Raw genomic sequence first — 16,418 nt, 5'->3', positions numbered from 1 at the left:
TTTAACAAACCAGGTTTTTAACTTCAGTTTTGAAATATTTTTGAAATACAGAAGAATTTCAAACCAAGTCTTAAGTCAAATCAATTTTAGAAGATAGTCTAAAACCTAGAATACTTCCTTCCTACTATTCATGGCAGAATATTTGTTGGGTTGGAAATCCCATTTCTCAAAGACGTCTTTGAAAAGAAATGCAAAATTGAATTTGCACTGTAAACACTTAAGGCAGATTTTCAAGGCCCATCAATGAATGACCAAATAAATTATGAAAGTTATGTGTTTCAGCATATTTGACCAATACTATCAATAAGAAAAGTTAAAGTTCCTAGAACGACAGACCGGAATACTGATTTCTGCATTTTCATTAGCTGCTGCACTGGAGTTCCTGGGAGACTAAGTACAAATTGGACATCTGCTGAATTCACATTACAGCAGTGTGACCGGGCAATGCGCTCCAGAAAAGAGCAAGGGAAATCTTGAACCAATTTGCAGGAAACTATTTTTACAGCTGTTGCAGATATTAAAATCAGCTGGAAAAAGATTCTGTGTCCTTCAATAATGGGAAAAAGAACTTTTTAAAAGTACATTATTTTTAAAGAAAGGTAATGATGAGTTCCTGAAAGACCTCAGGAATCATATACTTTTTCAGCTGAAGAGGTACAGAGCTGTTTTTCATGTTGCAGATTTATAAAAGCTGTCATTCACGTGAACACAAGGACAAACTGATAATGTTAGCTAGACATCAGATATACAGATACACAGCAATGCCAGATAGAAGAAGCTTTATGCTATCCTTGGGCACCTAACAATTGCTGAACTGCCATCTACACAGTGTATTCGGTACATTTCTGAAGGGCAAATAATATCTCCTCCACCCATTAAGTATTTTCTTGTTCATTATACACAAGTGAACTGCTTCCTTTGTTAGGAAATGTCTCTTCTGACTGCCTATTTTATGAAAAAATATCAAAAAATTCTCTGAGTAATAAGGACCAAACCGAAATGGATAACAATGCTCATCTGAACAGCTGACCATTACATGTTGGTGGCACTACTGTAGAGAACAAGGCTCACATGCATAAGGACAGGCTGCAAAGCTGGGTCCCTGGACTATCTGTATTTCTTCTATCAGAAAGGGTGTCTAGCTAGTGAAGAATTAATTTGAAAAAAGTTTCAAATCCTAATTCAATTCATGATCCAGTGAAAGCCTAGGGCAGCTTTAGCTTAACACAAGAACCTTAAATTGAAAGTTAGTTATCAAAGCTATGAAAGTTATGTTCCAAATGCAATATGACAAAATTTGTTTCCACTAAATCTGGGGGAAATACCTGGACTCACAAGGGTAGATTAAATTTCCTTATCTTGAGAGGCTTTACATTCCTCTGGCTTCCCTGCATACAGCAATTGGATGCTTAGCTCTGCCCTGGTTCAGGTGAGATGAACCTTTGCTGGCAAGGAGCAGCTTCAGGAGGACAAGCGAGGACATCTCTGCTGGAGCCAAGCCAAGCCTGTGGAGGCTAAGACTGGCACTGAGTCTGGAACAGTGCTGTAACCCAGCTATCAGAAATGCTGTGCCACTGCCACGCTGCTGCTGCTTCACAAGGGAGCTGTCAGCACTTCCAGCTTGGGGGTTCAAACCTGATCATCCCAAAATTGTACTTTGGTACTTCCCTCATGCTCCTGGGAATGACTGCTAAAATTCACAAGGAGACCGAGCATGGATAGTGTCATGTTGTGGAAATGTCCTCCAGTAAAACACGGGTTTTAGTTCATTTGAATTCTGAATAATCACTCAGAGTATTTTCTTTCAAAAGCAGTATTTATTTTTTTCATCAGGATAAGATGCATTACATACTGCATAAAGTAAAAAATACTGCTAGAAAAGCTGCATTTAACTGAGATAACAAAAAAAAAAAGTGTACATAGATTGCACTTGAGAAAGTAGGCTCTATCCCAGAAGAATACAGGAAATAGAAAGCTATGGAGTAGTTTGAAATTAGGAATCTTTCTGAGTTTCCTTTGAAAATGTATTTATTTTGGGGGGTTCCAATTCCTCCAATAAAAATGAACCAGATTAGATTTTATAATAACCTTGTTTTTTAAGTTAAAACAAAATGTAAACAACATAGCAATTACTACGTAGACAAAAGAGAAAATAAAGGCATGGAAACACATCTCTGCAATTTCTGCAAATAAATACAAAGGAAAAGTTTTGCTGGCATTTGGTATCACCAGGGTCATTCAGTGCAGCTCCAGGCTCAGGTTTTTGGGAGTTTTGCTTAGTTCATATGTTGTCATCACCACACTTCAACATAAAGCTCCTCCTTGACTCCTGCACTGACCTGGAAGATACTGTTTGGATAACAGACGGCAGCATGAAATAGTGAATGGTTCCGTTCATTACTAAGTGTCCCGGGAGAAATACTTAAATTCTGCAACAAGTTTAGCCTATATTTAAGAAAGTAAACCCAACATTAAGCAAGAGGATAATCCCTCTTATGCCAATCTCTTTTTGCTTTACAGCTGGATTTTTCTGCCAGACCCTGGCATACACTACTGCCTGTATTTATTTAGCTAGCGAAACTACTAATTGTTCAGTGTTTAAAATGAGTACTCATACCATCTACCTTTGTGAATCTCACTCAGACACCCAAATCAGATTTCCAATCTTCCTACATAATCAAAAGAGAGAAAGAAAAGTTCCTACATTGGGCAATTTCAGTGTAGGGACTAAGGCACACATTGGAAGAGCCTCTCTTTCTCAGCTGTCTGTAGTGGTCACTCAGACTCCCAGACAAGACTGGACCCCCAAATTAGGAGGTGTAAATTCCCCTCCCAACACATGGTTGTTGGGGTGGAGACTGGGTGAGCAGGCAGAGGCATGTGGGTGATATCGGGTGCAGTGGGTGCCTGGTGCACATTTTCCCCTCTGGGTGGGATTTAAAGGACCACTCAAAGGACAAAGTCAGGTGAAACGAGTGCTTCCTACAACCAATGCTAACTACGAGGCCAGAGTGCTCAGGCACAATTTGGGCATAATTCAGTCAGGAATATGTATTAGAATGCACTGTCTCAAAACCGATCAGTACTGTCAAGGTCTCGCATGAAAATTTCTTCCAAAATTAGCTAAAAATTACAGAAGGGCTAGGTCAATCTTGCTATTAAGCTAGTGACAGAAAAAAGAATGAAGTCTTCTTTAAACAGTCCTGAACTATGAAATGAAACTGGCAATCTTTGGTTACAGTGATGTTATTTAATGCGAATTGCTTTGAAAAAATGATGAATCACTTCTGAAGTCTGCATTCAGGAGCATTTTTAAATAGACATCTGGGAGCCAAAGAGGAAAAATGGATATAAATAACAAAAAGCCCACACTTTTTGAATCTCAAAGGTTAAAGTACAGGAAAGAAAGTAACACACATTTCTAAGGGACGTTTCAGTAAAGTTTTGCTAAAATTACAAAAAAGCACTCGCAAAATACTTGAGCTGATAACAGGGGTAAGTCAGAACAATAGGGCATTTTTATAATAGAATTGTAGATTGCTAAAACACACTGGCTTGAAGGCTCTCAGTATTATAGCACATGCCAGTTTCCACTAATTATAACGCACTATTGTCAAACTACTTCACTCTTTCAGAGAGACAGAAGCACAAGAGGCAACACAAACAAGATGAATCAATGCAGCCTATGTCTGCTATTAAATATAAAATCTCAGCCATTAAACATGCTGCCCCATTCCCTCTGTTACATTCATGATAAAATCTCCAATTCTTTGTCAGACTTAAATCTAACTGTATTTTGCATATTTGGAGCAGCATTTAAAAACCTTTAAAGTTAGTTTGGAAGGATGTTTTTTTCCTTTTTCAGCTAGAGCACTTTCATAATATTTTAAAAGGCATAGAAAGCTATGCTGTAGCTTTTAAAGTGCTTATTTTATTATGAGGTGGTGTTTAATAGTATTCTTCTGGAAGTTAATAAATGATGCACATTTTCCATGACAGACAGACATTGCTTAATGAGTTAATATACCTCAGCAAAAGGCAATCAAAAAGAAATTCACTGTCAACAGTTTAACCATGGCAATGCACAGAGCTGAAATGAGACATCTAACCTTGGATAACTAAGATTAATGCATACATGACGAAGTTATAATAGTCCATATTTAAAACAAAGCAACCCCAAACCAAATAACGATAATTAAATCTCAAACACAGCTTTGTTTCCCAGTAACAAAACTGCAAAACAAATCAATATTTTCAACAAACGAGTTCCCTATCTTCATCGCCTGCTGGGGGGAATGTGGCACTCCTCGAACTGCAGTGAGAAGGATACAAGTGGGGGTTTTCTCTCTCTTTTTGTGTTGAGGGGGCTACTCCTGGGCAACTGTGGGAAGCTCTGGGCAAGGGGTAGGAGTCCAGTCCAGACAGGTAGAGACCAGAATCAGCTCCAGCCCACAGAGATTTACTGGGGGACCTGGCTAGAGCCCCCTCTTGCAGAAGCTCCTGGACAATGGCTCCCGTGGAGTCACCGTGGCAAAAGTACCAGCTGTCACACCCTCCTGCTGCCACCAGTGTCCCAGCTTATGCAAAGCATCTACTAATTTCAGCACATGATTTGCTCGAGTACAAACAGATTTGACTTTATGGTTGTGTTATTTCATGCAGTGATGCATTTTGTTCATTATATCTCACTCTATTGGGTGGGAACACTGGGAAGTTCCCTCTCAGAGCTGGGCAAACCATTTTACGCTCATACAGGCTCAAATTCTCTCTTCATTTATACCCACAAACCCCTACTGAACATCAGGAGAGCTGAGTGGGCAGAAATGGCAGCAGAATTTGAGTGTAGGAACAGGTGAGTGAGAAACAGAAACACAACACTATCTCTTTGCTAGCTACCACAAATACCTACACAACTAGTGAGCTTTGAAAATCTCAACCCTCAGAATCTAGCTACAGATAACCATAATCCTATATTCTTGGATGCTGATACATAAATCTATGATATACCTGTTTAGCTGCCATGGCGCTAATCAGCACAGCTATGCTGAAACACAACAATCATTTTTACTATTTGCAAAGGCAGGCTAGTAACAAAGTTCAAATGACTAGTGAGTAAAGGTCCTCAGAGCAAACCTGCTTAAAAGTAAATGTCCAGTAAGCCGCAATTAATATGTCTTGTTTTTTTATATGGTTTTAATTTATTTTTTATCGGGGTGGTCTTGAACTGCAGACACAATCACAACGCTCATGGTGATCCAGCTGTATATCTACTAAGGCCATGTTGTTCCTGGTTCTGCCTTTTCTTCTGGGATGGCCAGCCTCAGGGACGAATTTCAGCACCTGGGAGGATCAACAGAAATGCATTGATTAGAAAATGTTGCTATAGATTTGAAGATGAGATAGTTGGGACCCTATAGGCACCAACAGCCCTTAATGGCCCTGACCAGCACTTATTTGGACAAATTTTTAGTTCCAGCTCTTTCATTCCACTCTGTGACATCTTGCTGTACTGTTCATCCTGAAGTTTTGACAGATTGGATTATTTCCCATATAAGATATCCTTATATTGTGCAGTTCCCTAACCATGCCCAGAGTTGTTCCTTTGCATGCAAATTATGAAGCGTATTTCCTTTGGCTTGTCTTTGCAGTCCCATACATTTTTAAATTGCTCTGCCCCTTCTCTCACTTGTATAATATTTTTATTCTAAAGAAGAAGGAACATTTTTTTATATAATTTGAAATTTCTGAACACATATCTTTAGAATTGATCCAAAAATAAAGTGCCTGTGGAAGGCAGAAGGAGATGAATGGAGCTTGTGCAAAATATGTGCCAGATACCATTGAGCTTCTCTGGAATCTGACTGTTGTTGGCTTATCTTAAAAATCTCTGCCTCGGTTTAAATAATTTGTTAAGAGATTGCTGTGAATAATGTGAAAAAAACCCAAAAAAACAAACACCAAAAAACCACACCACCAACAACCCACTAACTAACCAACCAAAAAACACCACAACCAAAAAGTTATTTCCTAGGGAACTATAAATCATATAAGAAAATTCAAAATAATTTTATCTAGGCAAGATAACACAGAGACTCTTAAAAAAGTAAGTTGTAGTTTATAAAGAAGATGAAAAAATAGGCAATGAATACAAATCATAACAAAATAAATCCTTTTTGCATATATGGAAGAAAATACTGACAGTGGTTAAACACTGGAGCGAGCTATCCAGAGAAGTTGCAGAAACCTTGAAGATCATAAAAATTAACTGGACAAGGCTTTGAGCAACCTCATCTAACTTCAAAATTCTCCCTGCTTTGAATGGGAGATTGGGCTAGACAACTCCTAGAGCTGCCTTCCAACCTGTATTATTTTATGAACCTATGATTTCTTGAAAATGGCTTTATGGCTATGTAGAAAACAGCAATAATGTTGGATTCTATCTAATCTTCTGTGATAGTTTAAGTATGTAAAATATGGACTGGAAGAAGCGGAGGAGGATGGTGTTTGCGGGGACATGCTTTGGGAGCCCACCGTAGGAGGCTGAGTTGCTGTATAAGAGCTCATACTCCCACTAGCACGGTGGCGCAGGCTGAGGGGAGGAAATCCTGTTTTGATTCATTAGTTTGCTGTTGATGGGCCTACATTAGTTAACAAAAGAGAAATTAGTTTCCAATTTCTGCCCTGAAACTGAAATACTATTTTGGACTAGATACAACAAATGAATTAAGACAAAGAACTCCTTAAGTCTCCTACAACACTTTTCTTCCTAGATCTCACAGTACATTGCACAGAAAGGTACACGTAATTGTCAGATTTGTACAGATGGAGTATCTGAAACTGATTTGCTCAAGGGTCTGCAACACATCAGTAGAAAAACTACCAGTGGCATTATATGGTCCTTTCTCTTTTAAAGTCACTTATTTACTGGTGGGGAGCAGCACATGGAGAAAGCAAGGCTGCAGCTCCACACCTGGTGCTAGGCAGGTGGGATGGTTCTGCTCTCTGTGGCCTGAAGCACTCAGTCCAGAAACCATACACTGTTAAGATACTAGAGCTAACACATCTCACCTCTTGACAGGCTGCTGTGACTCAGGCTGGCTTGGCCAAGTGACTGCTGATTCATCTACATTTGTCTTGCTTGTTCAAAGGATAGAGACAAGTCTGTCTTGTCTACGACCTGCCCAAACCAATGGTCAAGTGGGACCTAAACATCTTTAGCGTCTCAGCCACAAAAACACCTAGGCTTCTGCCCTGAATAACAGGTCACCTAACTCACTGATCATACTGTTACTCCATTAATAATCCTCTTTCTTTAAAAAAAAAAAAGTATTTTCTGTACTTTGGAGTCGCAACACTGTACAAGAATTGAGATGATCTCAATGAGGAGAGGGAATAAGGAGCTGCACACCAGATCAAGAAAGTATTAGCAATTTCAACAGAATCAGAAAGTCCCCAAAATTAAGTGTGAATGACTCGCCAAAGGGTAATCATGAAGGCTTTTCAGAGCAGGTGGGGAAAGGCAGGCATGTGAACAGCCTCCAGGATGAGACCATTCATTCTCTACCTAATGCTTGAAGGGTAGGAAGGCTGTGGGATGTTACAAAAGTGGCAAGCACTGAACACAGTCTATCCCTTTTGTAATAAAATTTATGTTTAACTTATGTAAGATTGAGAGGAAGGACTGTGCCTAAGCAAGGTACAGACATGCTGTTTTCACGTGTTGGGCAGACGTATTTTTCCTGTTAGAAATGCAGTAAGAAGTATTTTTTATTTTTTTTTTTTTTTAAGCACAAAAATTATTATGGATTTGCATTGATTTCAAACGTTGACTGCCTCAATATATGCAATAAATCCCGATGGACACCAGGACAATTCACTGTACCACATTGTCAGCCAAAACACAGAGGAACTGAACCCAACTGGGTTGCTGTGATTATTACAAAGCTGAAAATAGACTGCTTCTTAAAAGATGCCTTTTTAAAGAAAACATTCTTCTAAAATCAAGTACAGCTGCTGATGCTGAACCCATGGTAAAATTCTTTATTTAAAAAAGCCTCCTTTCATCAGAATCTGACAATTTCAGATGACTGACACTTTGCAAGATTATGGATAGGTAGATCTCCTTTTTGCAATTGAGAGCAAAAGAAAGTATGCAACAGGATGAGAGCAAAGATGTGGACTTTATTTAAGCTAACAGACCTCCTGACAGCTTGAGGATTTTCCCTGTGTTTTATATTAAGAAACATGAGCACAGTATATGGGCTTTGCTGATAAGAGCAGAGAAATGAATTGGTAGGCACTTCCCCAGACAAGACAGGAAGGTAATGTTTGAACATAGTTGAAATGGGGCTGCTTTAATAGCTGATCACAGAACTGATGTTCAAAGCTCTCCGTCTAGCTTCCATCTAATAGTTTTAGTTTCAGCTAAATACAAGGGAATTGAAAAGAACAAGGAAGTAAGGGCACTTCTGGTGTCCACAGTAGCTGAAAGAAAACCCTTTGAAAATAGCTGCTGTTTATTCATTACATGGTCAGATCCTTAAAGGTGAGGAACTAATGAATTAATGAAAACAGTTCAAAGAAACTTTGTTCAGGACACTCTATTACTGCTTTTTTGATGGGATCAGTAGTCGTAAGAAAATAGGGATGTGAGGAAGGTCTGGAATGCACAGAAGGTTCATGTGGGTGAAAAAGAACAATAACCTTGTAGTTTTCAAATTAAAAGAGCAATGTGTGTCACTACTAATCAAAATGTGGTGCCTTGGCTGTTCAGATCATTGCCTCACAAAGACTATATGACTACAGCCATATTCCCATCACCAAACACTGAGTTAATTATGGTCAGAAAACTATTAAAGCAATAAAGAAAATCAAGACAGACTTAGCTTCTGAGCTGGGTTTGATGTTTATAGGTGATACAGAAAAGGTATTAGGGCCTTGTAGCATTTATTCTGCAGACAGATCCATAGGAGCACACCAATATGCTGGATGGCATTTTACTTTGTTGATATGCATGAGCATCTGAGAGGTTTCAAGGTGAGGTGACTGTGGTCACTGCATAATTTTCCTTGGGGGCAGTGGTGAAGGAAATATAAAGAAAATGCTTACATGCCTTTCCTTGCCAGGAATCTTGCTCATTGATCATGCACTGAATTTGGATGTCGACTTCTGAAGGATTCTTTAAATGAGACAGCAAAGCCATTACAAAAACCAATATCTGGATGCTAAAGCCAGAAAATTTCAAACCAGAATTAGGACATGCTTGTTTAAGTCAGGTGAACTCATTGTCTGGACAACTCTCCAAGGAAACATGGGGTTTCCAGCCTGTTTGGGGACATCAGAAGATGGCTGACTTTCCAGAAGGTATGCAGTACAAGTTTGGGTCTTGGTCTGGGGACAGCAGGTTGCTCTCCAGTGGCCTGTGGAGCACAGCAGGTCAGGACTGATGCCTGGCAGCCCCTCTGATCTCAGCAGATCTGTAAGGAAACTTCACGGCCAGGGGCTGAGGAAAGCAGATCGGTGATGACTGATGGGGAAAGGACCCAGCTAGAGATAACTTGTTCACCTTGACCCATACCTGGCATTTCTCCAGTAGGAGCATCAACAAAGAAGTGACTCCAGAGAAAGATTTACCTGAAATACTCATCTCTGGTGGGGCTGGCTCTAATAACTCAGAGGGGAGCCCAAAGGCTGGACTCATGGTTTGGGATGGGTACAGCCAGATGAGAACCACTCCCTGCAGCATTTGCTGATGATCCTGGCCATGCATCATTTACCTTTGAAGTCGGGCAATATTTAGCCATGACAGTACATGATGGCTGACTGCTGATTTAATAAAAAGCAGAGAGTAATAGGAAACCCAGACAAAACTTCTTATAAATAATGACTTTTTTAAAAAGGGGTATCCCGTTACTTATAGCCATTTTGTACTTACTATATTTATATATTTATATTTATATCTGTCGTTTTTGTTTTGTTTTGTTCTGTTTTGATTTTTTTTTTTCCTATAAGCTTTAGAAGACCACAGATAACCAATAACTTGACTATGGCTTACCAAAGGATGAAGAGCAACTCTGTATGCTATTTTAGATAGTGAAATTTGTACTTTGCAGAACTTATTTTAAAATCCTGCTATGCAGCATTATCTAATCTCCTTCTGCTCATCCAAAAATACCATCATTCTAGCATGCAAACGAAATTATATTTGTCTGAGATTCATGAAAGAGGAAGCATCAAAATTGCATTCAACACAGATCCAAGTTCTGATACAGATGAAAAATCTTACTCCGCAGTTTTTGAAAGTTATCTAATCCAAAGGTCACACACATTATATCTGTGCTCTGAGCATAAGAAACCAAGCATTATGGGAATGTGGTTCATAATTTTGCATAAGGACCTTTATTCTAGTAGGCACACAGCCTAAAATAATGACACAGACCCAAAGCTGTATTCATTCTTACCAGAGATAATTCTAGGATAACAAGAAAAACAAAAAAGAGATTGTTTGCTGATCAGCTGTAGCATTCAAAATACGGGATTATTAAATGTAGATGGGATTATGGATTCTGCTTTTTTTTAATTATTATTATTATTATTATTATTTGTATGAAACAAAACCACCTGGTTTTAATACAGCAAACATGGAAAAACAAATGAACTATCTTACAACTCGGACATCTAAAACAGTCACTAAAGCTATGATGCTTTTGACACACCTGACATCAACACCACCCGCACTTTGGGTGATCTTGTCATGCATCATGGCTTTTTCGCTGACTGAATACACATGTATCCCTTCCCAAATTGCCTCTCTGGCCAGACATGTGTCACAGGATCTCCCACTTGCTTAACTTCCAGATGTTAACCCAAGAACTCGCTATTCTAGCAAATAATGAACCTTTCTTCTCTCATTGCACCTCTATGCTTTCTTCGCTCATCCTGTGACCTAGCAGTTGTTTCTGACTCATTCTGTTTCCCTGTGTTTGCATTCCAAATAAATCCCATTGCTGCTTCTTATATAATATTTCTATGCATTAACACTTCTGTCAGGTTAAGTCTGTGCCTTTATTACCATAACAACCTTTTATCTCCTTTATACATGTCCTATCAACTCCAGAACATACAACAATCAGACCATATTCCCTGCACACTGGTTTGATGATGCAAGCTCTTTTTAATCCCTTAGCAAATTTCCTTTGTTGTATTGGCAATACTTGTATAATTTTTGTCCAGCTATCTTATGCTTCCCTGTGTAAAGGCAGGGTGAGAATTATTGTCTCCACTCTCAAGTTCCTCCTTAAGGTTTGCTTCTCTCAGAAAACAGAAAAGCCCTCACAGCACCAAATTGTATTAGTTACATTTGTAAATCTATCGGAACAACTCCTTTGTCTCATTGTAGTTCCATGTCACCTTTCTATTTTCTCCACTGCTCCCTTGTTCTTTTCTCCCCAGTAATATTCCTTGCTGTCTAGTTTTCCCTTTACAATGTTTGGTCCAGTTAAAGCTGTTTCTATGCCTCATAACTTGTGCAAAGGCTTAGAACAATAGAATAGAATCACAGAATCATTTCAGTTGGGAGAGACCCTCAGGATCATCGAGTCCAACCACAACCTAACCTAACTCTAGCACTAAACTATGTCCCTAAGAACCTCGTCTAAATGCCTTTTAAACACCTTCAGGGATGGTGACTCCACCACTTCCCCAAGCAGCCTGTTCCAATGCCTGACAATCCTTTCCATGAAGAAATGTTTCCTAATATTCAATCTAAACCTGCTCTGGCACAACTTGAGGCCATTTCCTTTAGTCCTATCACCTGTGAGAAGAGACCAACACCCTCCATGCTACAACCTCCTTTCAGGTAGTTGTAGGCAGTGATAAGGTCTCCTCTCAGCCTCCTTTTCTCCAGGCTGAACAGCCCCAGCTCCCTCAGCTGCTCCTCATCAGACTTGTGCTCCAGGCCTCTCACCAGCTTTGTCGACTCCTCTGCACTCTCTCTAGTACCTACACTTGGCACTGTGTAGGCACTCTGAGGTGCCTGCTACCCTACTCAGGGCAGCTAGAGGTTACAAAGTAGCCACCCTAACACTAATCTAAATCGTTAAGAATTAATTGCATGTATGTCCTATGAAGGCACCAGACAACTCCAGTCAATATGAAACTTGAACAGAGGTACAACGGTGGAAAAAGAAAAGGAGGGGAGGGAAGGCATAAAACGTGAAGTGAAAAATGCATGTCTGTGCAGGAGACACAAGTAACTAGGTAAAAGATGCAATCAGCTTTCACCACTTTGCTTTTTTCTTATATGCCTTTTAGCTGTGTTGCTCAGCACTGCGTGTGTAGAGGTTTATACACTCTGACAAATTCTGGTTGCTACCTTAAGAGCATTTATTCCTCACGGAAACTCATTTCACATCTCATCAGCTACAGCAATGAGATGGGGAAACCGATTTCTTGTTTCTCTGAGGTATGTGCATGCTGGGTGGATGGCACAGCCGCAGCCTGAGCTGAATTGAGTCCTGGCCTGAGTTCCCCCACACCTCCTCTGGGCCGGGTTATCTCTGGGTTTAGAGCCCCCTGCCTCCTTCAAAGAACAGCTCTAGGCATTTCAAAAGAAACGTACTGCAATGGAAAATAAGCTTTCATTTCAGTTCCCCTTTAGCAAGTTAGACAGCAGTAGACATGAGCATTTGATTAAGGTGTGCTGCATCCACTTTCATGAATTGCTTTGTCTTTCCTTTGCACAGAGCCCTGCAACATAACTCAGTATCGCTTAGAGTAGGCTGTGCCTGAGAGACATTTTGAGATACTGCCAGCGCTCAGCCTGTTTGGTTTGCAGGGTTCATGACACTATGTGGTGAGTCATGAGTATTTATCCATGAGCACTGGTCTCAAGCAAACCCAGAAGCTGTGGAAAACCACAGAGCATCACAAGACTCCTGCAAAAAAACCCCACCCATAAAACTATCTGTTTAGTCAAGTTATGTGAACCCATTTATTTCTGGAAACTGCCGAGTATTTTGGTAAACTTATGGCAAACTTCCAGGTTATAAAAAACTCCCAAGATCTCAGTATTAGCATTTCCCAGGGCAATAAAGAAAAAGATACCCCTTACTGTGGCATTCTCATTTTCTCATTTTCCCTGCTGTTGCATTATTTCTTACAATTGGACATGATAGGAAAGAGCAGTATAGTCTGTTCAGGGAACTGGAGCGGCACTTGCAGCTTGGGGAAATTAAAGGCTACACATGACAGCTACTACTCCTGTGATACCAGGAGGGAGCGCTCGGTGATGAGTACAGTGCGAGGCTTTGAATAGGAGCTAAGGGGGAACTAAAAACCATTAAGAATACAAGGAGAAGGTAACCTTGAAATCTCCCTGGACTAGAAGCCAGCCTTTCAATAATAGGTTCTGAGCACTGGTGTCCCCATAGCTGCCTGAACACAGCCATCCCAGTACTTCAAGGCACTGACCACAAAGCCAAAAAAGAACCTATTGCTTCTGGAGTATTTGCCTGCCTGTCATTCTCACCCAAAAATATTGGGTAGCCAAACAACTTTTAAATTATATCCAATCGCATTTTTACTGTTGAGAACAAGCATACCCATGTGCAGGACAAGCAGCTCTGGTGGGTCCAGGAGCTGAGCGGATGAAGCTCCAGGAGAGCAGCTTGGCAAAATGAGCCTGACAAGAGAAATGGTCTGGAGTCTGCAGGACTCTGTTTCAGCTGCTACAAGCACCTTCTTTGCTCCACCATCTTGTATTTCCTTCTAGTGTCTTTTGCAAGGAAATCAAAGTAATTTTTAACCAAATTAACAGCTCTGGGGATTTCATAAAGTGTAAAGCTCTATCTTTTGTTATGCAACTAAAGGCTTTTCGGTTCAGGTTAGTGGGTTTCAAATTGGTTTTGAAAGGAGTAAACCAGCTCCATGGTTCTAAAACTGGCATGTCAAGAAGCTCCTCCCCAGGCATTTAATAAAATTAGAGTTAAGTGACAAAGGAGAATAAAGAATGAAACTGATTAGCTCTGTGTGGCTAATAATAATAATAAAGTGGAAAATATTTTGGACTAAAATTAATGGACACATCTTTAGTATGTCACACATGAATTTATCTGCATGACTTCTACTCACATTAATGGGAGCCACTTGGCTTAATTTCTGCTCAGTGAGCTTTTAATTCATCCCTAAGGGATCAAGTTTAAATTTAAACTTACAAAAGCCATTTAATGTTAAAGCTGAAACACTGTCTTAAATTCATACAGTTTTCAAAGAACAAAGGAGTAGTGAAATAAATTTGCAGTAATGTATTGGTGTGAATATTGAATTTCCTGAATTTAGTGATTACTTTTGGTGTGATGTATGTCTTGACATCCTGGTTCTGACCAATACCTGGTTAGTGTGATATTCCAGTGTGCCAGCACCAGATGCTCCCAAACACCTGATAAAAAATAAGTGCTTGATAACATGTTTATAATCAGCATTTTTCTTTTATAGCTACTGTCAATAGTTGGCTTAAGTTCTGATACAGATGTGACCTGGGATTCTTTAGTTTACATTTTACTTCTAAATCTCCTAGAATAATTCTGAGTTATGTACCACCCATATTTATGGGTTGAAATTCCATATATATTTACTGTGCAAAAAAACAAAGTTTCTTTTTAGCATTTTAAATTAGTTCCCTTTCAACCTCTCTTGGACTCTACTTGTACTTTTCTTTTCCTTTGGGTACTGTTCACTATTTTCTACCTTTCACTGTGTCCTCTCTTAATTATTATATATTTTTTTTTTCTAAATGAAATTACCCCAAACTTTTGAGACACTTTCTTTACAAATGCTTTCAATGTTTTCCTTCTGTATCTCCCCAGATGTATAATTTCTCTTTCTATTTATCTTTTCAACTCCTGCTTGTATCCTTCTAAGCAACAACAGTAAAAACCCAGTACAAGTAGCTCATCAATTTATCCAGGCCATAAGAAATATTTGCTGTGTAATTACCTGTTCACATCTCTTCCTGCAGAAGACTGTCACAGAATCACAGAATGGTGGGGGTTGGAAGGGACCTCTGGAGATCATCTAGTCCAACCCACCTGCTAAAGCAGGTTCACCAGAGCAGATCACACAGGAATGTGTCCAGGTAGGTTGTGAATGTCTCCAGAGGAGGAGACTCCACAACTTCTCTGGCCAGCCTGTTCCAGTGCTCTGGCACCCTCAAAGAAAAGCATGTTTAGATGGAACATCCTATGGTTCAGTCTGTGCCCGTTGCCCCTCATCTTATCATTGGGCACCACTGAAAGGAGTCTGGTCCCATCCTCTTGACATACCCACCCTTCAGATATTTGTAAGTATTGATAAGACCCCCTCTCACTCTTCTCCAGGCTGAACACATCCAGCTCTCCCAGTCTCTTCTCATTAGAAAGATGCTCCAGACCCCTTATCATCTTTGTAGCTCTCTGCTGGACTCCCTCCAGTAATTCCTTGTCTGTTTTAAACTGGGGAGCCCAAACTGGGCACACTACTCCACATGTGGCCTCACCAGGGTAGAGTAGAGGAGGAGGAGAACCTCCCTTGACCTGCTGGTCACACTTTTCTTAATGCACCCCAGGGAAATGTTTTTTGTTTGCTTGTTTGGTTGGTTGGTTGGTTTTGGTTTTGTGTGGGTTTTTTTGTTTGTTTTTTGTTTGGTTGGGTTTTGTGTGGTTTGTTTGTTTGTTTGTTTTTTCCATCACAACTGCACTAAACAACTGTTCTCCTGAAATTCTTCACAGTGATTCACTACTTGACCTTCAGTCCAACTTCCACCCCAAATTTCTCCCTCCTTCCCTCATGCACCCAGTGTTAAATGAATAAATAGTGGAGCCTGCCCATCCTAATGCTTGCTGCTTTTCCAAACTGCACTTGTAAGTAGTTACATCAGCCTTCTGAAAACCCTCACAGAACTCTCTGCTGTTAAAGTACATTGTTGCCTGTGCTAGCCACCATTTTTGCCACCTCTCTGTGCACCTCCTTCGAGATTGATCATACATGAAACAGCACTTAATCCACATGCTGGGGGAACCCACATATAGCTACTTTCTCTCATCTCTTCCACGTCTTTGCTCTTTATCCCTTAACTGGTTTCTAATCCATGTCTGATCTTGTCTGGTTGATTGTATGCTCTCTGAAGGAGGTGCCAGGTCTTTTAGCATTCTTGACAACATTGTGGTGCTGCATAAATATTTATTCATATATAAGGCATTCTGAGTTCATTTTATCAGCTCATAGTCATCTAGGTGTTTTATACCTATTAATTTTTTTTTCCAATTAACTTTCCTACCACTGAGATAAGGCTTTCCACTCGGTAATTACCAGGGCCATCCCCTGCATCTTGCTTCAAATTAGATAAAATGTTAACTATTCTGTAGTCCCCGGTGATGTGGAGT

General features: G+C 39.9%; 1 protein-coding gene across 1 annotated transcript in view; it reads right to left on the bottom strand.

Moving 5' to 3' along the window:
• Nucleotides 1-5,205: 5,205 nt before the first annotated feature.
• The window catches only part of PDGFD (platelet derived growth factor D), a gene marked incomplete at both ends in the record, with an annotated part of 139,104 nt that continues 127,891 nt past the window's right edge, over nucleotides 5,206-16,418 (bottom strand). Inside the window, one exon of the mRNA XM_080353601.1 lies at nucleotides 5,206-5,340. Coding sequence (XP_080209727.1) covers nucleotides 5,206-5,340 — 135 coding nt within the window. The remainder of the gene's footprint in view (nucleotides 5,341-16,418) is intronic.

This window comes from Nesoenas mayeri (genome assembly GCF_963082525.1).
Source record: "Nesoenas mayeri genome assembly, chromosome: 1".
Lineage (NCBI taxonomy): Eukaryota > Metazoa > Chordata > Aves > Columbiformes > Columbidae > Nesoenas > Nesoenas mayeri.
The sequence above is the reverse complement of the archived record's forward strand: the minus strand, read 5'-3'. Positions and strand labels throughout refer to the sequence as shown.